The 27,663-nt window shown below is 44.5% G+C and overlaps 1 protein-coding gene across 1 annotated transcript in view; it reads left to right on the top strand.

Moving 5' to 3' along the window:
* LOC133130536 (lysine-specific demethylase 4C-like) overlaps positions 1-27,663 on the top strand; it is a 76,491-nt gene that overhangs the window by 30,747 nt on the left and 18,081 nt on the right. Inside the window, exons 12-14 of the mRNA XM_061245190.1 lie at positions 1,993-2,069; positions 3,876-3,931; positions 6,893-7,001. Coding sequence (XP_061101174.1) covers positions 1,993-2,069; positions 3,876-3,931; positions 6,893-7,001 — 242 coding nt within the window. The remainder of the gene's footprint in view (positions 1-1,992; positions 2,070-3,875; positions 3,932-6,892; positions 7,002-27,663) is intronic.

Genomic DNA, 27,663 nt, shown 5'->3' with positions numbered 1-27,663 from the left:
TTTTAATCCAAAGTGCATAGATTCTTCCCCAAGTTAAAGCATCACATCCATAATTAGTAAAATACAAAAGAAATGTTTTGGGTTAGACAAGAGGGATATTGGAAAAAGGGGGCGGGGGGAAATCAGGAGGGAGGATTAAGTGTTTTTGGTCTGCGTCGAAATAGGGGGAGGGATTCTGCTGTCCTGATAGTGGTAGACAAGTCATTCCACCACTGAGGAACCAGAATGGAGTATAATGTCAGAGATTGTATAGTACTTTTCCCCGGGCTCTTGGCTGTGTCAGTGAGGGCCTTGGCACAGCAGTATTGTCACTGAGTGGGCCACTGGACCCACTTCCCATTAGGGCTCCATTTTACATTCCATCACCAATTCTGAATTACACAATGTGATCTGAAATCTGTCTAAGCCCTAGTAGTGGTTAAGGTTAAATGACTGGGACTGGCAAGGTCGTTGGTTCGATCCCCGGTGTAGCCACAATAAGATCCGCACAGCCGTTGGATCCTTGTGCAAGGCCCTTGACCCTGCATTGCTCCAGGGGAGGATTGTCTCCTGCTTAGTCTACATGAACTGTAAGTTGCTTTGGGTAAAAGTGTCAGCCAAATGACATGTAAAAATAAAGAACTTTGTTTTCTGAAATTCACTGATAGGTGTTTATCGTTTTATTTACATTCTCCACAGCCCTGGAGATGCACTCGAGGTTGGGACCATTGATTTAGCTTTGTGTCCCTCTTTGTCGATAGCTGTCATAGATAATACTGGCCATGGTGTTCATCCCTTAATTACCGCTTGTATGAATAATGTGTTTTTTTTCTCCCTCCCAGTTTGTTTCACGTTTGACAATATTTCAATGAAAAACGAACGCTCAAAATGGTCTGTTTGTTCCCGCAATTTGTTGTCAGACGCAGTGCCTGATAACAGCATGAATAATGCAGGTTTGGTAACCTTAAGCAAAAATGTGTATTAATTGTGAAGCAAAATATTGTGTTGTGTGTGGAGCATTAATTTCACAGTGACTAAAATATTGAGCAGTTGACGGATTCTACATGGTAGTGAATGGGAGTAAGTAGAATTCTTTCCCTCTGCCGATTCGGCTCTGGATATTTACTGAATATTTACCCCCAAAATCACGGTCCAGGAGTTGAGGACTGATGCTCCAGGTGAAGCTTTAATTGGGTTTCTGATTAAAATTAAGAATTTAAATCAATAACTTTCACAGTGGAATGAATCCAATTTGAATGTTAAAATATCCGGCTGCCTTGACGATTATTTTATGAAAGTTATTAAAATGGGCCAAAAAAACCCCACTATTTGAACACTTGAAAATGCTGTGTAAAACTAATGGTGAGTGTTATTTTGTGTAAAACTATTCCTCGAGGGTTGAGTCAGTTTCTGTCCTTAAATATTGAAGTAGCCCTAACATTTAGGTGATCTGACTTGTTAGTTACATGTATTTATAAGTCTATTAATGGCAGCTTATATCTGTTCTTGTGTCCAGTCATCCATTATCTAACCCACTTATTCCTGGTCAGGGTCATGGGGGGAGGGGGTCGGGAGCCTATCCCAGCATGCACAGCCAGGAATACACCCTGGTGATTTTATGCTTCAGTTATATGGTGACCGAAAATATGAGTAAACCGTACAATATTAGTATTTAAATTATGTACAGATGGCCCTAGCTGCGTGGTTCTTGATTAAATCAAGGTAAAATGTAATGTTTTGCAGTGCATTTAGTGTTTAATAAAGGCACATTGCAGTTTCTTAAATCTGTTAAACATAAAGGTACATAACTGTGTCAATGACAGACATGCCATATTTGTGCAGCACCGGTGAAAGGGGCACTGTAAAATATCACCGAAGTGCTGTTGGCAGAAATGTAATTTCCAATGCCTGTACAGTATGCTATTTCATGGTCTTTATGTTTCTACAGTATCAGTAGTCAGCTGTGAGCTGTGTTCTGATGGCCGTCTGCCGGTTGATTTTTGGTGTCTTCAGGTTGCTATGGCGTTCCTGCCCACGACGTCTGTGAGGATTGGTCATGTGACCGGTGCGTGAACGGAGATATAACCGCAGTAAGTCACCTTTTCCTCTTTTCTTTAAATGAATGTATTTCTGATTTTTCCCTTTTTTTCCCAGTTTAGTAGCCAATTGTACCCTCCTCTAATTCAATTAGAGTTAGTGTTAGATACACCGTCCACACCCCGCCCCCTGGTGGGCAGAGGAAAAGCGACACGCCTTCTTCAAGACGTCTCATCTCTCTAATCGTGTCCACGCTTATTGTACGGCGATCAGCTAACCCTGCCAAGTCCCTCCCCCTGGAGCAGCGAGCCAATTAATGCCGCTCCACGTGAGCCGGCCAAACTTGGCTTTTGGCAGGACCGGGAATCGAACCCCGGTCCCCAGTGTGCAACTGCAGCCAACTGCAACCGCAAGTCTGCTGCATCTTAGCCTGTTGCGCCACCACGGCCCCTTAAGTGACCTTTTCTGTACCTGCGACCACGGTGTTTGGTCATGTTTTGGTCATGGTCAGAATTTTCCCCAACCGTACCTGTGTTTGTACAGTGCTGATGCGTGGGACAGTCTCACGAATAACTCCATAATGTTCCTTATGGTCAGAAATGAAATGAATGTAACCTATGGGGTTTTTTAATAATGAGATACGGCCCTGCTCATGTTTGAGTTTACTGAGAAATGTATCATATTTATATTGTGTGATGTTTCTCCATGGCTGTTACTAAAAGTATTGCAAACATCACTCACATCTGATTGCAAACTGCATTTATATTAATTTTATTCATGTACACCTGTAGGGCTTCTGTTGAAATAAAACAAAATTACCTTCATTATAGTAATAAAAATTCAACTATAAACATATATTCAACTATAAACATATGCGTCTCTGACGTTTTTTTTTTTTTTTTTTTAAACAGAAGCTACTGCCTTGAGACTGGAAATTAATGGCTTAGCAAAGTATGAATGTTTTTTTTTTTAGTAATAGTTAATTACCTGTCACATTTATAGTAATTGCCTGTACAAGTGAACCTACTTTTGACTTCTGACTTATTGTGGGGAGAATAAAGGATTGTGTTATTCCTTTAAATAAATTATAAATACACCAAAGGCAAACAGCATATGAAAAGACTGAAAACAGATGTTAATTTGGGAAAGCAAACATTGCAGTTTCTTTTGTATTCAGACAAAATAAGCTGTAATGTGGGTGATCTGAAGAACACATCTTTAAATATTTCATGGAGGCAGGAGCATCACGTTATATGCATCACTTTTCCCATTTTTTTTCAACAAACAAAAAGGATGAAAAAACAAAATGAAAATGGCCCATTGATATTATTTCACTGCATTGTTTTGTTTCTTCTTTTTAATGAACATTAATTAGTGCCCTGGGCGGGAGCTTGGCAGTTGGAAGTCTGGTTCCTGTACTGGCTCTGAGGGGGGGGGGGGGGGTGCAGAATATTAAAACAGACCTTACCAAGAGCCCCAGAATGAATAATGACGCTGCCATAACACAGTTTTAACAAATTGGTGTTGAATGATGTAGTGACTTAGAACATTTCCAGAAGTTTCTTTAGGCTGGAAATGAAGCGTTTGATGTATTATTCTTTTTTGTATTATTAGGAAAAATCTAATTCCACCATCCTGTTTTCTTATGAAGGCTTTATTGAAGCTCTGCAGTGCATCATAGTTATATCGGTATGCAGTCTAATGGTAGGGTTCTTTTGGTGCCATGGTTAAGAATACTTTGCAAAGTCCACTCTTAATACCGAAGCTCCTTTCCTTAAACGAGTTTACACAGAAAATGGTGGCATTAAAATATTTGTAACTATTAATATATTTTTTTCCCCTTTGTTTCTTACTTCAAGGACTGCTGCCTGTGCAATCTTAGGGGCGGCGCACTGAAACAAACAACCGACAACAAGTAAGGAACTGTACCGAGAGAGAGAGAGAGAGAGGGGAGAGTGAAAGAGAGGGAGAGAAAGAGAGGGGACAGAGAGGGAGAGAGTGAAAGAGAGGGGACAGAGAGTGAGAAAGAGAGAGAGAGAGTGGGAGAAAGAGAGGGATAGAGCGAAAGAGAGGGGACAGAGAGAGAGAGAGAGGTGGGAGAGAGTGAGAGAAAGAGAGGGGGTAACAGAGAGAGAGGGGGAAGAGAGTGAGAAAGAGAGAGAGGGGGTAACAGAGAGAGAGGGGGGAGAGAGTGAGAGAAAGAGAGGGAGAGAGCGAAAGAGGGGACAGAGAGACAGAGAGAGAGGTGGGAGAGAGTGAGAGAAAGAGAGAGGGGGAGAGTGAAAGAGAGGGGACAGAGAGAGAGAGAGAGGTGGGAGAGAGTGATAGAAAGAGAGGGGGTAACATAGGGGGGAGAGAGTGAGAGAAAGAGAGAGAGTGTAACAGAGAGGGGGAGAGAGTGAGAGAAAGAGAGAGAGGGTAACAGAGAGGGGGGAGAGAGTGAGAGAAAGATTGAGAGGGTAACAGAGAGAGAGGGGGGAGAGAGTGAGAGAAAGAGAGAGAGGGTGTAGGGGGAAGACAGAGAGAGGGGGGGAGAGAGGGTGTAGGGGGAAGACAGAGAGAGGGGTGAGAGAGAGGGTGTAGGGGGGGTGACAGAGAGAGAGGGGTGAGAGAGTGAGAGAAAGAGAGAGGGGGAGAGTGAAAGAGAGGGGACAGAGAGAGAGAGAGAGGTGGGAGAGAGTGATAGAAAGAGAGGGGGTAACATAGGGGGGAGAGAGTGAGAGAAAGAGAGAGAGTGTAACAGAGAGGGGGAGAGAGTGAGAGAGAGAGAGAGAGGGTGTAGGGGGAAGACAGAGAGGGGGAGAGAGTGAGAGAAAGAGAGAGGGGGTAACAGAGAGAGAGGGGTGAGAGAGAGGCTGTAGGGGGAAGACAGAGAGAGGGGGGGAGAGAGGGTGTAGGGGGAAGACAGAGAGAGGGGTGAGAGAGAGGGTGTAGGGGGGGTGACAGAGAGAGAGGGGTGAGAGAAGGGGTTGAGGAGGGAGACAGGACAGATGGAGCTGTTTGACTGGATTGACCATCTGTCAATATGGTGGTCAAAGAACAGCTCAGACAGGCTACATTTGAAATGCTTTTCTTCGTTCGGTGAGAATTCAGCCTCCGAGCCCACAGTGCATTAGTGACAGGCACGCCGTAACTATCTCTCATCAAATCACGCCCGACTTCATTTCAGATCTCATCTGACACCAAATCACCAAATCACAAACTGAGCCTCTTCAGACTGCTCCTGCTACCCCTGCAGATTTATGCGGATATAGACATGTCTGTGCATTTAGTGGCATTTTTAAAACTAAATTACACAAGCTGTTAGGTAAATATAGTGGTGACATTTTCCTGGGGCCCGCTGTTAATGGATGGGTATAGTCTAGGATGAAATTCAGCCGGTATTTGCACGGTAGAACTGTGGATATGATCATGAATGTACATCCGGGCCGGGTCTGAAGAAAACACTTTGAAGTGCATCTTTTTTTAATGTGCTTCACATTACATATTATTTGACTTTTCTTTTTGAATACTGTGCAATGAGGATTATTTGTTCAATCCGCAATAAAGATAGTGTTTTGAGACACAAGTGGACAATCTCATCACTATCGACACGCTTGCCAGTTGCAAGCTTACCATTACTCTCCGGGAAACCAACTCTGGCGTGGCCCTGCACTTCATTTTTCCCCCTGACACTAACAGCTTTGATGTTAGCACTAGCTTTGCTTATGATGCATGGCGCTCAGGGTGCTAGCTGTTCCTCAGGTGAGCCCACTTCATTTGCTTTTGCTTTAGTGTTGGCGTTAGCTTGTAAAGATGCATGTCACTATGTCGCTAAGGGTGCTAACTGATCCGCAGGTGGGCCCATGAAATTTTGGTAGTGTTAGCGTTAGCTTGTAAAGATGCATGTCGCTATGTCGCTGAGGGTGCTAACTGATCCGCAGGTGGGCCCATGCAATTTTGCTTTAGCGTTAGCGTTAGCTTGTAAAGATGCATGTCGCTATGTCGCTAAGGGCGCTAACTGATCCACAGGTGGGCCCATGCAATTTAGCTTTAGCGTTAGCTTTGTAAAGATGCATGTCGCTATGTCGCTAAGGGTGCTAACTGATCCGCAGGTGGGCCCATGCAATTTTGGTATAGTGTTAGCGTTAGCTTGTAAAGATGCATGTCGCTATGTCGCCTGATCCGCAGGTGGGCCCATGCAATTTTGGTATAGTGTTAGCGTTACCTTGTAAAGATGCATGTCGCTATGTCGCTAAGGGTGCTAACTAATCCGCAGGTGGGCCCATGCAATTTTGGTATAGTGTTAGCGTTAGCTTGTAAAGATGCATGTCGCTATGTCACTAAGGGTGCTAACTGATCCGCAGGTGGGCCCATGCAATTTTGGTATAGTGTTAGCATTAGCTTGTAAAAATGCATGTCGCTATGTCGCTGAGGGTGCTAACTGATCCACAGGTGGGCCCATGCAATTTTGGTATAGTGTTAGCGTTAGCTTGTAAAGATGCATGTCGCTATGTCGCTGAGGGTGCTAACTGATCCACAGGTGGGCCCATGCAATTTTGGTATAGTGTTAGCGTTAGCTTGTAAAGATGCATGTCGCTATGTCGCTAAGGGCGCTAACTGATCCGCAGGTGGGCCCATGCAATTTTGCTTTAGCGTTAGCTTGTAAAGATGCATGTCGCTATGTTGCTAAGGGTGCTAACTGATCCACAGGTGGGCCCATGCAATTTTGGTATAGTGTTAGCGTTAGCTTGTAAAGATGCATGTCGCTATGTCGCTAAGGGTGCTAACTGATCCACAGGTGGGCCCATGCAATTTTGCTTTAGCGTTAGCGTTAGCTTGTAAAGATGCATGTCGCTATGTCGCTATGTCGCTAAGGGCGCTAACTGATCCGCAGGTGGGCCCACGTCATCTGCGCCGTGGCCATTCCGGAGGTGAGATTCGGGAACGAAGAAGAGCGGGTCGCCATCGACATCAGCAGGATTCCCCCTCAGAGGTACAAACTGGTGAGTCCCAATGCCCCTCTGCCATCCCCACCCCTTTCCCCCTCTCACACCGCCATGGTCACGCATGGGTCAGAGGTGGGGGTGGGGGGTTACCGCCACCGCCCTTGTGGGGGGAAAAAAGCCAAATGAATCAATTAAATAATCGTGATAATAATGAGCAGTCTGTGAAATGAGCAAGTCGGAGGACGTGCGCGACAGGACTGTAATTAAATCGGCTTTGGTTTGCGGTTGGTGGAGACGCGATTTGCATAACGAGCGAGCGGTTTTTTGAAGATGTTGAATGGATGCCCCCCCCCCCCCCCCCCCCCCCCCCCCCCTCCTGTCAGCTCTCACAACAGACGCGCCGCAGACAAAGCGCAAAAACAGCCGGAGCTCCGCGAGGCGCAGGCTGGGCAGAGCGGTAAAAGAGCCAGACAGCGCCGCCGGAAACCCGCGTTTGCCGAAAACGCCGCTTTGAATTAAACCGAGGCGCTGCCGTTGAGTGACAGAATGAAAAAAAAAAAACTCTTTGGTTTTGACCAAACGTTCAATTTACAGGAACATGAAAACGGCACGCACAGCGTGCGGTGTGAAGAGCTTGCTATCATGGAGGGGGCACGCAGTGTTTTTATGGCTCATTGTTATAAAAATTCAGGAAAAAATAGTTTCCGTTTGATGCGGAGCCCTTTGAAGGGCTGGAGAGAATGTGAACTGTTAAGTACGGGGGTTTCGAGAAGGATACGTGTTGAATAGGAGGCATCGCGGGCGCTAACTCGTGCGGAGCACCGTTTGTCATTCAGGCACCCTGACGGAGGAATGAGAGGTTAAGTGAAGTTTGTGTGGTGAACGTAAACTGATGATCCTTCGCCACAATTCAACGTTCGGTTCATTCTCTGTCTCCCCACCGCTAACCCCTCGTGTATTTCTATTTTAAAAGCCGCTTTGAGTGGTTTGAGCTTCATGTGCATTCTACTGAGCCTGACGTTATCACTGTCCCTCGCATTTTACCTGGGTGAAACTCAGATGGCTCATTGGGATAGATGAACATTTTCAGGTCGATAATGTTCAGCTGTATGTGTTTGGGGAAATTTTGACAAAAAGCACAATTTATATTTTGTTCGTAACCGTGCAACAAGCCCCTGACTCCCAGTAATAAGTATAATATCCTCCTTTTTCATCATATAGTTCAAAATGTTGTTGTCAAGCATGCTTGTAAATATAAAATCCATGTTTTTCACTGCGACATCAGTCGTCATAACGACCTCTGTAGCCATAGAAACCATGTGCAGCCAAAAGCAGTTTCCTCTTCCTGCACGGAGTCCACCATGCGGCTACTCCAGAGCAGGCAGACCATCAATCATATGTTCTTTATGCAGTACATTTTACAGAGAGTCTGTCACAATAGGCTTTACAGTGTAACCCAGCTTAAACCCCCACAAAGCCAGCCTGTGGAAACAGCAGCAGTAAAAAATTCCCTGAGTGTTGTAAAGCACACAAATACAAGCAAAGTGTTTCCCAGTCCATATAAAAGCAGTGTGTTTCCCTCGGTCCGTATGTAATCAGTGTGTTTCCCGGTCCTTTGAAAGAAGTCAGTTTACCTGTCCATATAAAAGCAGTGAGTCTATATGTCCTTATAAAGACAGTGAGCTACATGTCCCTATAAAAGCTGTGAGTTCACCTGTCCCTATAAAAGCAGTGAGTTCATCTATCCATATAAAAACAATGAGTTTACATGTCCCTATAAAAGCAGTGAGTTGCATGTCCCTACAAAAGCAGTGAGTTGCATGTCCCTATAAAAGCAGTGAATCTATGTGTCCATATAAAGACAGTGAGTTTACATGTCCCTATAAAAGCAGTGAGTTTATATGTCCCTATAAAAGCAGTGAGTTCACATGTCCCTATAAAAGCAGTGAGTTTATATGTCCCTATAAAAGCAGTGAGTTCACATGTCCCTATAAAAGCAGTGAGTTTATATGTCCCTATAAAAGCAGTGAGTTCACATGTCCCTATAAAAGCAGTGAGTTTAGATGTCCATATGAAGACAGTGAGTTTACATGTCCCTATAAAATCAGTGAGTTTGCATATCCCTATAAAATCAGTGAGTTTGCATATCCCTATGAAATCAGTGAGTTTTCATATCCCTATGAAATCAGTGAGTTTGCATATCCCTATGAAATCAGTGAGTTTACATGTCCCTATAAAATCAGTGATTTTACATGTCCCTATAAAATCAGTGATTTTACATGTCCATATAAATACAGTGAGTTTACATGTCCCTATAAAATCAGTGAGTTTACAAGTCCCTATAAAATCAGTGAGTTTACATGTCCATATAAAGACAGTGAGTTTACATGTCCATATAAAGACAGTGAGTTTACATGTCCGTATAAAGACAGTGTCTATACACACATACACGCAGTCCCTTGTCATCTCTGTGCGGTTCACACTATTGTCAGGTTTAGCTCTGCCTCGGAGCGGTTAAACATGGCGACACTCTCTAAGTCGCTGAAAAAAGAGAAAAAAAGAGGCCCACCGCGGATCCTGCCACGCAGATAAACAGACGGCAGGCGTAGCCGAGTCCTCCGTGAGCCGCTATCAGGCCCGACAGGTCCGCGCGCGCCTCGCTCCGCTCCTCAGAAACACGCGGCTCCGGCGGTCTGAGAATACTAATGCCGCGCGGCTGTCAGCCTCGCTTCCCCACGTCTTCATCAGGACAGCTTCTGCGCTCCGGAGGACGGGAATGTTCGGTGCGCACACCTCCCTCTTATATAACGTACCGGGCCAATTCGTCTCTCTCTCAGACCTGGCGCTGACATGGAGGCCCGGGGTGAGTAAAGCCGGCAGTTCAGCCTGACGTCTTAAAGGGTACCCGTGCCCCAAATGTGCCTATGTCGAGGTCTGACCAATGTGTGATGAAAATTACTTTTCCCATTCTCGTAAGCTAAATAAGTCGCGCGTGATGACGTATTTCATACATTTTATCAGACTACGTCGGTCCCGTAACACTTCACTGAGCGGACATATTGCCGAAAACTTGATGTGGTGTGACGTCAAGTCGTGGTGAGCCAGGAGCCGACGCGTGTTCTGTGTGATCCTGGTGAGCGAGTGATTGTGCTGGAGGTCCCATAATGCCGTTCTCCGAATCGTCGCTTTCTCCACCTGAGCGTAATACACGGGGATAATCCCTCTTCAGTGGTTCATGCAAATAACCATTTGAAGTTTCGGAATAATTTTCGGCACTCATAATGATGCCTAGATAGAGAAACGGCGAATTCTAATTTTGCGTGCGTACTCCACTGTGTTTATATTGGATTTAGCAGTTTCTGGTTTGAGCTGTCCACAAATTGATGTCACACCTTGTCTGCTCACTGAAGCGTTACGGACCGATAAAATAAACGAAATATGTCGTTATGCGTGACTTATTTCGCTTACAAGAATGGAAAAAGTTATTTTTATGATATATTAAAGAGATCTAGGCATACGGTGCAGGTATACAGGTACCCTTTAAAGTGCTATTTAGTTACTGAGAGAGCGAGAGAGAGAGTGAGAGAGTGAGACAGAGAGAGAGGGAGAGGGAGAGAGAAAGGGAGAGAGAGTGAGACAGGGAGAGAGTGAGACAGAGAGACGTAATAAAGAAAGAGAGAGGCAGAAAAAAGATATGCGTCAGCCCTAAAGGGAATTCATCATTGGTGCTGGGGAGCGGTTGTGCATATTTATTGCAATCAAGATGCCATGTAATACTGCAATTAACAGCTTGAAGAGGATCTGGAGAGCCTATTTATCACACCACTATGTGCTATATTGACAGAGGAGGCTTAATGAGTCCAGCATAAATTCAGCGGCAGGATGTTCAGCGTACTTATTTGGAGAGCCTCCAGGCTGCAGTTCTGAATGTGAAGGCTAAAGCGTAGCGTGGAATCCAGGGTGCCAAAAGTTTTTTTTTTTTCTCCCTTTAGTCCAGGAAATTGGCTGTTAAAGTGACAGGCCCATTCTGACCCGATTGGACAGGGACGAAATATGGCTCGTCTCGGCCCGTTCGCTGAGCGGACCCTGCGATTTCGCTCTGTTTTGTTCGCCGTCTTCCTCTCCCAGTCTCCTCGGGAGCTTTGGGGCGATGATGACTCATGGGCGATGTATGGGAACGTGTTTCAGATGGGTCTTCTGTATTGCGGTTACGATAATGTACGCCGTGTCGCACAGCCCAGTGCCTGCAGACTCTGCTGGTCTCACTGCAGCTGCAGTGGTTTGTCATTGTGTCTAGTGTAGTCAGGGCCTCCAAACCCTGTTCCTGGAGATCTACCGTCCTGTAGGCGTTCACTCCAACTCCGACAATGCACATCTCATTGAACAACTAGAGATCTTGTTGAGCTGCTAATTAGTAGAATCAGGTGTGACAAATTAGGAAATAAAACCTATGAGATTGTACAAGGTATAGGCTTTGGCAGCCCTGAGCATCGAAGCATAGAATACATATTCCATTGATTTTAATGTTGATGCACAGGTATAGATTAGAAGATAAGATAACCAGCTCATAATGCAGTGCGGTGGTTGGTAATAGTGTGGGTTGCTGTATTTCTCCGGTACTGTGGCTTTCAGATTTCATTGAGAATGTACGAATGAAAATGTAAAATTATTGAGGCTAATTAGCTGGGCCAGAAAAGTAAGAAACTGAGCCAGTAATTTATCACTTACAAAAGGCTGTCTCTGCAAACATCCCCCATTGTCTACTGTGGGAACGGGTTATATAAAGAGAACGGCACAGTGCATTGTGGGATACCACACATTAACCAGCTAGATGAGAAAGAAGAGCTACCCTGTCCGCTCAATCTCGATACTTGATAGTCAAAATGATGCGTTTTACTTGTTTCCATAGACAGATTGTACAGTATGCTAGCAGAATATCCTCCATGTTTATGGGGAATGTAATAACCGTGCGAAGATGACCTGCGATTTTGGATTTGGACTGGTAAATGGCACAATCCTAATTCAACACTGGAAGCAGTGGCCATGTTAAAAAAACAAAAAACAAAGATGCTATGAATACTTCACGTTTCATGAAATAAGATGTCTGAACATAAAATATATCAAATTGTTAGCACACTGAATTCTCAACCTGATTGGCAAGATTGTTTGTTTGGGTTTGTTTGGGTGTTTTGCGTACATGATGAGAAAAAAAGAAAGAAAAAAAGAAGGTATTTTAGCTCTGTCAGCCGAAAATGAAAAAGGTCCCTTTTTCCCCCTCTGTGCTATGAAACCAGACGAACGGCGGAAATGAGGTTTCGGAACGCCAGTGGAGCCCACAGACTCCTGCTGGCTGGTAATTTATACTTGACGACTGAAGCGAACAGACACAAGTGGGCTTTTCTTTTCTTTTTTTTGTGGGAAACATCATTTGGAAAAAAAAAGGAAATTTACCAACTGGATGGAGGCGTGTCCATCGGCCGTGCTCGGGGACAGCTGTGATCAGAACATTACCGGTGGAGGAGGAGGAGGAGGAGGAGGAGGAGGAAGAGCCGTCGCCTAAAGGGCTATGTCACCAAACGTTCTGTTTTTTAAGTCCAGAACAGAGAAAAGTGCTTTTTGAATAAGGTGTGAAAAAACAGACTAGCATAGGTGCTGGTTTCATTGTGGAATGCGTTGGGTTAATTGATAGACTCCTACAGATGAACAGAGGTGGTGTATGTACTCATCTCAGCTCTGAAATGCAGCCGGATGTTTTAATCATGGGTTGGGAGGAAAAAAAGATATGATGTGTATTATAGTGGAGGAGTTCAAGGCACGTTCTGTACTCACGGTCTCTCCCTTAATTACCCCCTGAACAGCAGCACCACTCCCATGGCAAATCACATGGAGTTCAGTCGTATTTGTGTAGCACTGATTGGCCCTGCATTCGCTTTGAATTCATTTTTCTTTTCTTTTTTTTGAAGATGTGCTGGGTGTGTGTTTCACACAGGGACCACGGAGAGCATCTCTTTTTAGAAATAATAAATGAAAAAGTGCACTTTTTCCACAGCCCCTGAGCTGACGGAATTCTGTGAGTGCTGCTGTCTGATTGGTTCCGGCAGTTGAATGTTCTTGTGTTGTCTGCCTGGGGCAAAATGTTTGCCTGAACAATATGCTTGTAAATTGAATAGTTTTAACTTGTGGGCTTTTCTTTTTGGCAGTGGGATCCTCCAGAACTAAATTTGATGTTGGTTACCATGGTAGATTTTATGCTACCCTGACAACAATTGAAAATAAAGATATCAGAATTTCTACACCGCTAAAATTGTGTTTCGGCATAAAGAAATAAGTTCATGACAACATTTTGGCTTGATGCACTGAAAACACAGACAGGGAAGCGCTACCTTGAACTGTTTTTGATGTGGCCAACAGGCATTTCGCTGTCTTTGGCAGAGTTGGAGAAGCTGAAAGTGTAGAAACTTCCTTTACTCCGGGGGGAAAGAAAGTTATGAAGTGACAGCAACACAAGAGCATCACCCCCATAGGGGGTGTATGTCAGATTTTTAAAATGGAGTCTCTTTTTTTAGTTTCAGCTGGGTCTCGCCGTGCCTGCTGTGTGAGGGGACTGAAACGTCTTCCCTGGGGGGCCGGAGTGTTCGGGACTGAGCTGAGTGGGGGGGTTGGGGGGGGGGGGGGGGCACACGTGCTGGAGCACCAGGCTGTCCTCAAAGGAGCCTGGCGGATTCATAATTCAGAGGAGACCGATCTCAGCACATGTCTTGAGTGCAAAGATGGAGCTCCGGGCCTCGGCTGAAATCTCTCAGCCCTGGGGGTCTGATGGCTGGGTTTGGGGGGGGGGGGGGGGGTTCTGGCCAAAGAAGCCTTTGCAGGTGTGGTGCGACACACACACACACACACACACACACACACACACACACAAACCTGTCTTTACCTCTCTCATTTACCTGTCCCATTAAATGCAGGTGTTCATTGTTTTCACCGCAGTTTAGCGAGTTCAGTGATCACCAAAACAAATTATCCTAGCTGTTTGTAAAGAAAAGACACAAAAGACACTGACTTTTTCCATAAGTCAGTGTTAAGGACAAATATTGATTGAATCCAGAATAGTGGGATTCATGTGAGGTTGAGGAGGCATTTGTTTGTTACTGGATAGGCCCTTTTTCCCCCCACGCTTCAGACTCCTTTTATGGTGGCCCTTAAAATTAGCACTCTAATGGAAAAAAAAAAACCACCGAGCAAAGATCAAGCTTTCCATTTAGGTCTGATCATGTGATATACCGTATCTCTTTATGAAACCAATAAAAAGCTGGCGGCCTGCGCTCCCAGCAGATTTGAAGATTTGCCATAAAAAGGGGAATGTTGCCGGACAGTGGAAAATGAGCTTATTTTATCTATTTGTGAGGCTTTAATTCAAAAGCTCTGCATGGTATGAGGTCTGCAGAACTATTATATTCATTAATTTAAGAGCCGGTGCCAGCATCGCTTCAGCCTTCCCATCAGCCTTTGTGGCTTTGATGGTCATTGCACGTCTCGTAGCACACTGGCCCAGTGCAGCATTAGACTCCGCCAGGCTCCCTTTAGCCTCATGAGAGCGCGGTTCGTGTTTCTGTTTGTTTGTTTGTTTGCATGTTATTTGGCCATGAACATGAGCTAGGTCCCCTCCATCTCTCTGAATGCGCACGCTATGCCTGGAAAGGCTGTTCTCTCCATGGGGCACCTTCGGGTCGGCGGTCTGAATGTTCGCCTGGCGTCTCGTCCCCGGAACACGACAGGCGCTGAGATGTGAAATCGCAGTTGTGCATCAGCTCGTAATTGCGCTGCGGTTCTGTGAGCATTGGGACCGGCGGCCTGGCTCTTATCACTGCAGCCCAGAGATTTCCACCATCTTCTGTCTGACCATGTCCCTGACTCAACACAGCCACAGAGCTCGTTCCTCTCCCCTGCTCAACAAGCAAACGCTCTCACATTCTCTCCAAAAACGTTTCCACTCGCACTTTCTCCCCAGAAACATTTCTGCATTCGCCTTCGGTACATACAAAACTGATACAAAAAAGAATTGTATCTTCGAAGGTTCGTTTTTTTTTTTTCTTGCATTGATTTCGGCTGCATTTGAGCCAGCCAGTACGACCTACGTTCGGCGCATTCCAATGTCGCAGAATGTTTGAGAAGCTCAAACTGTTCGTTTGTAAGGCGCCTGTTAACTCGAGCCATTACCTGGTAATGCGCATGTTGATAGTAATAATGGTGGGCAAATATTTGCCAGGGTTTATGTATGAGGAGCTGACAGAGCCGTGCGTTTGGCGGGGGAGAGCCGCGGAAGTTTTCCTGCTCCGGTGGACCGTGAAGTGCATGCCCATGCTCTGTCACAAACGAACCTCCTCTCTACAGGCCCCCTGCTCCCATCAGAGTCCCCGTCCTGATCAATTTGTGTATTTACACAGCCATTTCAAAACCAACACACTTATTTAGATGCTTAACAGGGAGAGCAAATGGTTTTTTGACACGAATGTCTTTTTTCGATACCCTGCAGATGCTCTGTAAGACATGTCTGCTGGTGGCGGCAGTCTCTCCCTGTGCCTGTGCTGTGAAATAAACAACGCTATATCTGTCAATCCGTTGCAATTAATTATTAAAATGTGTTGGAATAGGAGGACTATTACACAGTAAGTCAAAATACATATGTAAGCACTTGGCTAATAGAGATAGTGAGAATTTTTTTTGTCTTGTGCTCACAACATGTCCTTTAAAAATGGCGATGTTCCATGTTGACCAAACAAAGTCTGTGCACACCCATTGCTTGGTTTCATGACCTATTTGTTTCATGACCTTTAGTGAATGTTTCTCTGAAACCTTCGCATTTAAGACTGCGGCCCGGTCATTTAGTCAATTATTTATTTGTTATTTTGAAATGCAGCCTGAAGCATTGAAGTCACTATCAGACCAGCGGCCATGTAGTGTGTGCCGTAGTTCCACCTTCAGAAGGTCCACTAGCTGCCCCTCTGAGCAGTGCTGTACCAGCGCTGATAATGAGCTGCTGATAATGAGAGGGTGATAATGAAGTGATAATGAAGAGATGGTGATAATGGAGTGATGGTGATAATGGAGTGATGGTGATAATGAAGTGATAATGAAGAGATGGTGATAATGGAGTGATGGTGATAATGGAGTGATGGTGATAATGGAGTGCTATGGGATGGTGATAATGGAGTGATGGTGATAATGAAGTGATGGTGATAATGGAGTGATGGTGATAATGGAGTGCTATGGGATGGTGATAATGGAGTGATAATGAAGTGATGGTGATAATGGAGTGATGGTGATAATGGAGTGATGGTGATAATGAAGTGATGGTGATAATGGAGTGATGGTGATAATGGAGTGATAATGGAGTGATGGTGATAATGGAGTGATGGTGATAATGAAGTGATGGTGATAATGGAGTGATGGTGATAATGGAGTGATAATGGAGTGATGGTGATAATGGAGTGATAATGGAGTGATGGTGATAATGAAGTGCTATGGGATGGTGATAATGGAGTGATGGTGATAATGAAATGCTATGGGATGGTGATAATGAAGTGATGGTGATAATGGAGTGATGGTGATAATGGAGTGATGGTGATAATGGAGTGATATGAGATGGTGATAATGAACACACTCCTGACAGCACACACTCTGTGGGAGATGTGGTAATGTCTCAGGAATGTTTGGGTAGTTAATGAATAGCAAACGACTGTAGGCAATTCAGTTTAAATTTTTTCTTCACAAATACAATTTCAGCAATCGTGAAATCTAACTCATCAAAATGAGTTGGCGAGGAGAATGCGTGGCATTTACCTTTACGTGTAAGCCCAAATGAAGGCCAAAAGGGGACTAAATGGCAGCCTAAAGTTAGGAACTCTAATGAAACACTCTTTTTTTCTAGCATAGCTTTATACCCGTTCATTTGGGAGAGAGCAGCACTATGGCTGATGCTGATGATTGATAGTTGGAACACAGCCATGGAAGATAAAGAAAGTCCATGGTCGGGTATAATGAAATATAAAAGCATGAAGTTAATGTTATTAATTTTCAAATGTAGACGTATGACCTGTCATATCAGCGTCATGCAGTGGCACTCTTGCACAATGCAGTTGTTCTCTTGGACAGGGACAGCTGAATTAATGTGTGCGCTTTTTTTTTTTTTTTTTTTTTTTTTTTGTTAATTTATTAAACGGCGCGCGAGTCTGTCCGATCTCCCCGAAATGGCCATTTGTAAGATTAATTGAATCTATTTCGGCTGTACATCTCCCCGTGACAGATTTGGCTGTGTATCAGTTTTCAGTCATTACGCTTGCTGGCGCAGTGGCGGGGCTGTGGGGTTGTGGGTAATGTATGAGGGTGGCGCGTGGGTGTGGGCCCGCCCGAACCTGTGATAATTCTTCATTTCTGCAGCCGGCCTTTTCCATCTGATTGGTGGCACACACCGTGTCATCAGCATAATGGGGCCGGCAGGGCCCTCTGGCAAAGACCAAGCCCAAACCAGCCACTGCTCTACCCCCGCTCCGCTTTTAACTGCTTTGCAGGTTACACTATCATTTCTTAAATTAACCCTTTGAAGAATAGGGTTTTTAATGTTTTTTTTTTTTTAATGTTTTTTTTTAATGTTTTTTTTTTTTTTTATGTTTTTTTTTTTTTTTCTTTGATTGGAGACAAACTCTGATTGTAGATTGATCAACTTTAGAAAGTTCAGTTAAGAACATTCTACTCACATATTGAGTAGTGAGGATTAAGATATAAAAATATGAGATAAAATGATAGATTTAAAAAATGCTTCATTCCACCGTGGCAGTTTGTTAACATGCAAAAGTGGCATGTCTAGGATTGTGGCATCATGCTGAATTTACTTTAGATGGCATCCCACAATGTAACATTCTTTACTAGTTTCTGTGCCCAGGAAATGTAATCGGTGGCACTGACTTTCTGAAAAGCAGCTTCAGAAAGAACGAGAGGGGAGTTCTGCCACGCTAAGAGTGAACAAAAACCACACAGTGAGCCTGATGACTTCATCCAACGTGCAACAATTCGTGCTTTTCTACCAGGAAGAGTTGACGGAGTTCATGTGGTTTTTTTCGCGAAAGTTTCATTAAAATACATGACTGGCTGAAGACAAAGGCAGTTCCCTGCCGTTGGAGGCGGCCCATCAAATGCATTTTTCTGTGTTGTGGTCCGTCCTGCGTCTCCCGCACCGAGCGAAACGGTGACCGCATCTCCAGTCCACCACACCATGCCTCCACTCGCCCTGCTGCTGATCCCAAGTCCCCCGCGGTCGCCCTGCTTCGGTGGGGACGGCCTAGCGGAGCTGAAGTGACATTCTTCCCGTAGGTCTGGGTCATGGCTGAACCACAAGGTACCCCCCCCCCCCACCCGCTTCCTCACCCCCCCCCCCCCCCCCCCCGGTCACACGAGCCTGCCAAAAATGCGTGAGGAGATTATGTGCCGATATCCTGAGTCTGAGATGTTAACCGCAAACGCGTTTAACGCAGTGACGCATTCCTCACTTCCTACGCTGGTGTTCCACACACACAGGGGGAACCCTATGGGGGGAGGTTATGATGATTCCAACGAATGCCTATCAGGGCCCTGACTATTAGCATTTTCTGGAGTGGTGGGGTCCAAATGTGGTCTTCTTATGGTGCCCCTGTCTGCACAATTTGTTCAAGTGCTATTTTCCTTAATTTAGCATATTTCTTTCATTTTTTCCCCCTCCACCACGCATTTTCATGTCATGGCCATTAGAGCCATTAAACTCTTCACGTAATTGTTTCCCACACTTATTACGTATATTTCTTATGCTTGTTACGTATGTTTCTTGGACTTCTTACGTTTATTTCTTACAGGTATTATGTTTATTTCTCGCACTTCTCTTGGGTTTGGTCTCTTGCGCAGAAGCAGCCTCGGTTGAAGGTCATCTGTAGGTGGGGGTGAAGCGATGTGGTTTGACTCGTAGAGGGATTAGTGTTAAAAAAAGAAACGCGGCTGACAGTCCTTCAGCGTGGCCGCTCTCCTCTTTTCTCGGGTGAAACCGCAACATCGCCACTCTTCTGAAAGCCCACGTCGAGGCAGGGCTGTGTGTGCCAGACTGCTATTAATGCTAATGTATGTAACCCAAACCTGAAAGCTGCGTTTTGCCCGAGTTCATTTTGCGAACCATTTCCCCACATCAGTCATCATAATCCCCTGCATTTTCTGTGCGTCGCATCATAACACATCCCATTCCAACGCGGTGCCCTGACACACATGCAGATATTAAAGAGAGATACATGAGCACTGTGTGCAATGGCATAATGTCTTTTTTTTTTTTTTTCACCCCTCTGAGCCAGATGTGAGTTTTTTAGTAGCAGCTTGAGTTTATTTTCCTAAAGCAGCTAAGTGTGGAGACTCTGTGGTGCATTTCTGAGGGTGGAAATTTCAACTTTTGTCCAATGGGAGCGCAGGATCTTGGCTGAAGCTATGGCTTTCGCCTTCCAGAGATATTGAACAGAAGCCACGCTGTCAGCAGCTGTGCTTTCTGCCTCACGTGCGTTTCGCCCAATAACAGCCCAACAAGTCACAGTGTCCTCTCTCCAGTCAGCCGTTTTTCAAAGTTCATCGACTTCATGACCCTTTCTTCGGTACTTTCCCAAAGTGGGAAGCTCTCCAAATGCGCGGTGGGATAATGCCTGTGACTTCACGCTCTCAAAATGTGTGTTTTTTATTCATAAAAGAATGCTCAGTGATTATGGGTTGGGGGTGTGTGTGCAGTTATACACGGTGGGCAGGTAATTACTTTTGTGGGGACAGTCTTGTTCAGCGACCCAGTTTAATGAATGTCACTGTTTTCTATGCCCTGTTCTCGTGCAGTGATGAACAAGAATTTGTTGCGTGCATGGATTAGCTTAAAAAATTATAATAAATGTTTTAATCAGAACATCCTCAAACAAACATGTTGGATCAAATGCTGGCTGATATCCACATAGCCCTCATTGACACAACTTATGTAAAAAAAACAATTGGCCGATGTCTTCGAAGTGCAGTAGCAAGACTGAAATGTGACACAACCGTTATTTGAAAAGGGTGAGCCTGTAAATTCAGAAAAGCCTCGATCAAGTTGAGATGGGATATCCCGCTACACTGTGAGCTTTGCAGAACCTTTGGCAGTTGTTCTGTTTTGCCAGGTGGATGGGTTCCTGTACGTGTGTCAGCTTCAGTACAGTATCTTATCCTGAGTGTAATCTGCCACTATCAGTTTTGAAACCGCAGGCTTGTTAAGACCAGCACGTTCTAATGCCAAAAGCTAGCAGGCTAAAATCATTTGTTTTGTTGACGTGTTATTTGAATTTGTTTTTCTGTTGCTACAGAAAACTCAAGACAGTGTCCTGGAACCTTCAACATTTAAACTCTTTTTTTTTCTCCTTTGATGTAGTGCAATTGAAGTTTGTGTGTGTGTGTGTGTGTGTTTGTGGGGTTTTTTGTGTGTGTGGAAGTATGTGTGGCTTCCATTACTTGCAATTCACGACACTCGAGTGAGTTAATTCCAAGCACTTCGAGTCATCAAAGGCATGAAACATTAATGATATTTATGGAGGAGCTGAATGTGAAATCTTTCTGGAATGGCCTTCTCCCGCTGTAGCTGCTATTGAGCAGAAGTCCTTATCTGAGATCAGGGAGAACAGTGAATAGGATCAACGTGTGCATGGCGGGGTTAGGGGCCTGCAAAATAAGATGAAACCCAAGGAAATTAGACAAAGGCCTTATTCTGAAGAGCACATATTCAAAGCATATGAAAGGAAGATTAAGTTCAATTTAATGTGTTTTTCTTGTAGATAAAATTGCTTTTCATGCCATTTTTAGCATCTAATCTTCCCTTTTTTTACAGAGCAGTGCAGTTACTCAAATCATCAAACAATTAAGCCTGAAACCGGGCTGCTGGTTGGCTGGTGCTGGGCTAGGGCTGCCAGATTTATAAAGTGTCAAACCTGGACAAAACGCAGAGCCGGGAGCTTAATCAGTTTTTTTAACCGGATATTATATTGTGCGACCACAAACCGGACCTGCGTAAATAATTAGGAAACCGACATTCCAGTGGAAAACCGGGCATTTGGCAACCCTAGATCGAGTGTGTCCGTAGTGAGTCTGGCTTCTCTCCTGATGGGAAGGACATTCCCATGTTCCCAAGTTCTCAATCCGCCCAGGGCTGCCCAAGCCTGTTCCTGGAGTTTCTGTAGGATTTCACTCCAACCCTAACAAAGAACACCTCACTCAACATCTTCAGCTCTCATTGAGCTGCTAATTAGTATTAGACCATATCAATTTATGTTTACAGAGAACTCTCACAAGGTTCTCAGATGGAAAATTTGGCAGAAACCAGCCCGCCAAAAAGCAAAAACAAGCAAGGTAAGAATTCCCCGGTGGGGAGAATGAGTTGACTCACACGTGCCAGATTAGGGTTGAAACGAAAGCCGAGAGGAACAGTGTTGGGCGGCCCTGCTCCGCAACTCGTTTTTGTGACGTGACTTTGCGCATGACCCTTTGCGCATGGCTCTGTCTTTTCCTACTCTGTGTCCAGTGTGGTGTCTCAGTGTTATTTTTCCACATCAGTCATTTCTCTCAGAATTGAGCGGTCTTTGGCACGTTTAGCACGGTCAGGGTGCATGGAGTGTGGAAGCGTGCTAACTCCTGCTCCAGGCTGTAGTTGTATATCCCCTCCAGCCCACGCTAAACGCAGTCTGTATCGCTTGGCATGCACGATTTAATGTTCTATCCCTCATATTACCAGTTTCTTCTTTACGTCGGATTTCAGTCATTAAAAGAGGATTTGCTGTTCTTTTCAGATGAACTGTGCTCGCAGGTGGTCTATTCAAAAGCCCGGTGGCTCCTTTCAACCTTTAGATCAGAACGACACTGTGTGTGTGTGTGTGTTTGTGCGTGTATGTGCGTGTATGTGCGTGTATGTGTGTGTATGTGTGTGTATGTGTGTGTATGTGCGTGTATGTGTGTGTGTGTGTGTGTGTGTATGTGTGTGTGTGTGTGTGTGTGTTTGTGTGTGTGTGGGTGCCTGCGTGCCTGTATTTGTGTGTGCATGTTTGTGTGCCTGTGTGTGTGTGTGTGTTTTATTTGGAAAACAGAACCGTGGTACAGACAGTTGTTGTGCGGCTCAGGTGAACCGCAGCGGGAGGGAGAGAGTGCCCAAAGCAGTGCCCCAAAGAAAGAGCGCTGTTCTGACCCGTGTGCTCAGAGCACACCAGCTGCTACTAAACACACGGAAATGCACAAGTAGGTGTTCTGTCTGATTCAACGTTTCTCTGGTTGGGACTCAGCTTCAGAGTGTAGCTATGCATTGAGCCGGTCGGTGTCCTCCTACGTTGTGATTGAGAACGTGTTGAGGGGGTTGTATTCAGACCGAGTCACTGGTGCCGGGTAAAGAGCCTTGCAGTGTCTGGCAGTGCCATATGCGCTCGTGGGGAGTTTAATGATATCCACTCGAGTGTTCATCAGCCTCAGGTAAGTGGGCTGTCAGCGTGTTAGATCTGCAGTCATCTCGGTGATGAATCATGGCAGAGAGCAGTGCATTGTCTCTGGAGCACCAGGGCCTTGGGTCAAATCGCCAAGCCCAGAACTCAGACTCACAAAAAGGGCAGACTGTTGTGAAGCAAACTGACTGAATGAATTGTGTCAAAATAAGGGCGCATACACGAAACATATACACTCACCGAGCACTTTATTAGGGACTTTATTTTAATTTATTACTCCTACTTATCCATGCAGTTATCTGATCAGCCAATTGTGTGCAATGCATACAGTCATGTAGATACAGGTCAGGAGCTTTAGTTAATGTTCACATCAATCATCAGAATTTGGAAGAAATGTGACTTTGACCGTGGAATGGTTGTTGGTTACAGACATGGTGGTTTGAGCATCTCAGAAGCTGCTGATCTCCTGGGATTTTCACACACAATAGTATCTAGAGTTTGCAAAGAATGGTGTAAAAAAAAAAAAAAAAAAAAAAAATATCCAGTGAGCAGCAGTTCTGCAGACAGAAATGTCTTATTAATGACAGACGTCAGAGGAGAATGGCCAGACTAGTCAAAGCTGACAGGAAGGTGACAGTAACGCAAATAACCACACATTACAACAGTGGTATGCAGAAGAGCATCTCTGAACACACAATGCATCATAACTCTAAGTGCATAGGCTATAGCAGTAGAAGAAGAAAATAAGTCTGGTAAATACCTAATAAAGTGCTAGGTGAGTACAGTATATGGAACTGTATGTACTTATAGTTTCAGAATTAACTGTAACTGCTGATATGTTCATGCAATTTCAAAATCAATTCAATATTTTTTTGTTCTTGTCAAGGTTTGAATTGAGAGTCTCTGCTTGAGTTGACAGTGATTTAACTGTAAGAATGTGATGCCTCAGTTTCCCATAATGGAAAGCATTTGGTTATCGTCACACTTTGTGATACAGTAGCCAATTTAAGCAAATATTCAGCAGTGATTGAAAGGGTGTTTGTTCTCTCTTTGTTTTGGTTTTATGTTTGTTTCTAACAGCCATTTTGTGATAGTAAATTGTAATTACACAGACGTGAATCTCACAAAGGAAAAAAATGGTTGATTTCCTGAGTGGGTCTTTCGAAATGTAGAGCATCATTGGCGATGCAATGATAGAAAAAATACAATGCTACTCAGTCAAATTGCTTAAAAGCCTGGCTTGTTGGTGCATTGAGTTAGTTATTTTTCAGAACAGCAAATGAAAAATAATAATAAAGTAAGTAGAACTTACTGGTCAGCCTTTGACTCACAGGTTGCTGAATTATAAATATCTGTGTGTATCAAAGGACTGTGTATAAAATCATATAATCTGTGAAACTCCCTCTCAACAAGAGAATGTACTAAATGCCTGCATGGGTCTGTGGTAAACCATAGTCCTGAACTCTTCAGCCGTTATTGATGATAGAAAAACTCTCTAATCTTCTTGACTAATGCCCAAAATTTGGTATTTGCAAAAATGGACAATAATGGGCCATTCATCTATCATTTTAATGTAATGACAGTTTCCAGTCAGGCTTTTTTTAAAGACGTTTATGTGAGGAGCTCAGCTGATATGCATCTCTCTGGAGTATCTCCAGATAGGAGGCTCTTCAGCTGCCTGTCAATAAAAGAGCAGGCAGTCGATTAGGAAGTGTCAGCGTGGTGCTTAGATAAGGATCAGCAACAGCTCAAGGACTTGTGCTTCAGCCTGTTAACTGAGTCTTCAGCCGCAGGTGCACTCCGGGTATCCAGACTCGTCTGCTGGTTCATTTTGTTTGTTTGTTATTTGTTCATTTATTAGCCAATGCCTTCATCTAAAGTGTGTTTTTTTTCTGTGCTCATATCTGCTCAGAGGTCCAGTCTGGACTTATATCCCATAAGCCTCTGTTCCATAGCCAGGGTACAGAACACTATATCCCACTGTCACATCTAATATGACTAAATGGCAGTTATAAGAAATGAATGACAAAACGATGAAAGCACCATTTTAACATATGAAAATGGTATCCTTTACACGTAGTAAAAAGCTTACATGTGTGCTGGGACAATGGGCTTAACACACTTTCCACTCTTAGCCAAATGAAAGGCAGTCAGGAGCTGATACGCACTGACTTGCATGCTGATATACACTGATTTGATTGTGAAACCACCGATGCAAGTTCTGTAAAATAGCAGTGTTTTAACTAATAAGTAGAGTAACGAGAAGAATGCGATGCTGATCATAAAATAACGGGAATGTACTAATGTACTAATGCTATGAAAATGAGTTTGTTTTGAGTAAGAACAGCAAGCCCCAGAGAGCGCCTCCAAACACACTTATCACCTCACTGCTCCTTGGGGCTCTCACCCCAGGTGCTCATGGGAAACGTCATCTCCAAATGTCTCCTCGCTATTGAGAAAAAAAAACTTGCAGCAGACGCCACAGCACAACACTCTGCTTGTCAAGTCAGGCCCGTGAAATGTTTTGACATCAATCAGCCGGACGGGAGATGACGAAAAAAACATCTTTAGAAGCGGTCTGCAAGGACCGACTGTGTTCCACGGTCTTCCATATTCTTCACAGCGTCATTCAATATTTAAAAGTACAGCCTAGGAAGAGGAAAATAAACTAGTGACTAGTGTGGGCAGAAAATATTGGTCAATTATCTCCTCTGTTCTCTCTTCCGTCATATGTATTTTCGTAGTTTGCAGGATGCACATCTCGCTGCACCCAAATGAGTAAAATGTGCTTTTGGTTGTCAGATGCTGTTTTTGTTTGCACATTTATTTATTTAAGTTATTTTGTGATTCAAAATGTCCTGCTCAATCATGAAGATTGTTTGTATACACCGTGTTCTCTTAGATGTTCTATGCGGCTAGTGTACGGCAGTTTGGTCATGGTTTGGGGTTTTAGTGTCTGATTTGTGAGGTGTTCAAATTGAGGACAGAGTTGAAGGACCCCTTATTTCATCAGATCCCCTCCACCATTGGTTTATTGTACATCGGCCACTGAATCCATGCATGGTGTTCTTGGCAGTGTTCTCTAAAAATATTTTTTGTTCATTGTGCTATTCTCTGAAATTAAGATTAAGAAAAGAATAATCGGTCATTTTATTTATAGATGGTTAGGTAATCCAGCACAATAACTCCAATTACAACCCCAAATTGCCTGTTTACTTCAGATTCTTTGCCTGAAATCTGGTGTATGGTCTCGGCATGCGTCTGTTCAGCCACAAGTGACATTTTCAAGCCTTAAACACTGACACTCCGAGTTTATGTCATGGTACACATGCACACACACACACACACACACACGCACCCTTGTCATGACACATAAACACTCTGATAATCTGGGGTCTGTTTGATATACGGTAATTAGTCATGGGACTCCTTTATACATCAATGGGATTCTCTGTTATGGGGACATAGGAGTCATCACATTCTCGGAAGTTCCCGGGACTTTTGTAGAGCGGGTGACTGTGTGAGCAAGCGACCATTATAGATGTTGATGTCACCTTGAGCTGAAGTAGGGGCATTATCAGTCCCCTTGTCTAGGCCGTTAATTGCAAACCTCCTACTGTACATGAGGAAATGTCCGCTGTGCAAGTCCAAGAGCGTTCCCGTCCTCTGTAGCACGTACACGAGAAACACTTTGGCTGAAACATCAGCGCTGGAGTGAGCAGATTATGTCGGGCCTCGGGAAGATATGGGAAATTGGTTTCAGCTCAGGCAGTCCAAAGCTTGCCTGTTTCTGGATGAATCTGGAAGGCCTGGTGACAGGAGTGCTTAATAGCAGATGCTGGTGATGTTTCAGAAAACGTCTAACTGGACACAATCCGTGACAAGGCATGCTGCTGGCTGATGGCACTGCTTTGTTGTAGTCAGTACACACATTTCTCTGCCACATTGTGCGCCAAATAAAATGAGTATAAAATTCGATCGCATCAACTTTGTATTATTTTTAGTTTTTTTATGTTTTTTTTAAGTCCAGGCCTCGCTAGTGAGGTGCCCCTCTTTCCCGCCTCAGCAGAGAAGAGACTGGGGGGTAAACGTGGGCCATTTCCAAGCGGTGTGCGGTATATACAAACCTCAGCAGAGAAGAGACTGGGGGTAAACGTGGGCCATTTCCAAGCGGTGTGCGGTATATACAAACCTCATCAGAGAAGAGACTGGGGGTAAACGTGGGCCATTTCCAAGCGGTGTGCGGTATATACAAACCTCAGCCGATGCTATCACGGCCAGAGGCCGGGGTGCTTATTAATCGGCTCTCCTCCGGCGGGAAAAACGGAGATTACTTTTGCGCGGTAACGACGGTGGCCTCCTGATGGACTCTTACACCGGGGGACCCGCCCGTGAGCGTCGGCGGGAAACGGCTCGGGCCGCGCGGCCCGCCCTGCCCATCTCCCCGCCGTCCTGCGAGGCCTTCGCGTGTGATGTCATCATCAAAGGACAGCGCCAGGCTCCGGGGGGGCCCTGTGGAGCGCGGGAGAGATCTTAATCACCTCCGTGTTTCATCGCACGCTAAATGAGATTCAGGCTCCCAGTTTACCCTTTATATCTCAATACTGCTACTCTCTCGCTCTCTCTCTTTATCTCTCTCTCTCACGCACACACACGTACACACACACACACACAATATACAGGCACAAATAGCCTTCATACCATATACTCATGAATCACATACGGTACATATACATAAACAGGGTACCCATTTATCTTTATTTTTTTAAGACAGCAGACTTTACGTTTCCTGTTCAATCTAAGTACTTTTAACACGGTCTCCATGTTCCACCTACAAGATGGAATCGCTTAAGATGCCCTCTGCATTCCATATCCATTTAGACCCCTGCACATGCTCAGTGACGCCCTTTACCCCTTTCATCCAGCCCCTTGTGTCTTTTGGGAAAATACAAATATGGGAATTAATAAACAATAATATGGGGGATCGCATATTAGCGCAGTGGGTTCTGAAACACTTTTGCTCTCCTGGGAGGAAATTAGGTTTAAGAAGTGTACTCGGTCGCTTACTTATGATGTCATAATTGCGCCTTTTTCAGACTGAACGATAATGAGCGACAGTCAACTTGTAAACTTTTTTTTTTTGCCCTTTCCCATTTTCTTTCCTGTCTTAATGTTGTATTCTAATGAAGAGCCAGTTGTCTCATCCAGTTAAGAAGAACAGCATATGC

The sequence above is a fragment of the Conger conger genome, chromosome 6 (genome assembly GCF_963514075.1).
Source record: "Conger conger chromosome 6, fConCon1.1, whole genome shotgun sequence".
Lineage (NCBI taxonomy): Eukaryota > Metazoa > Chordata > Actinopteri > Anguilliformes > Congridae > Conger > Conger conger.
This window is presented reverse-complemented; position numbering and strand designations above follow the sequence as displayed.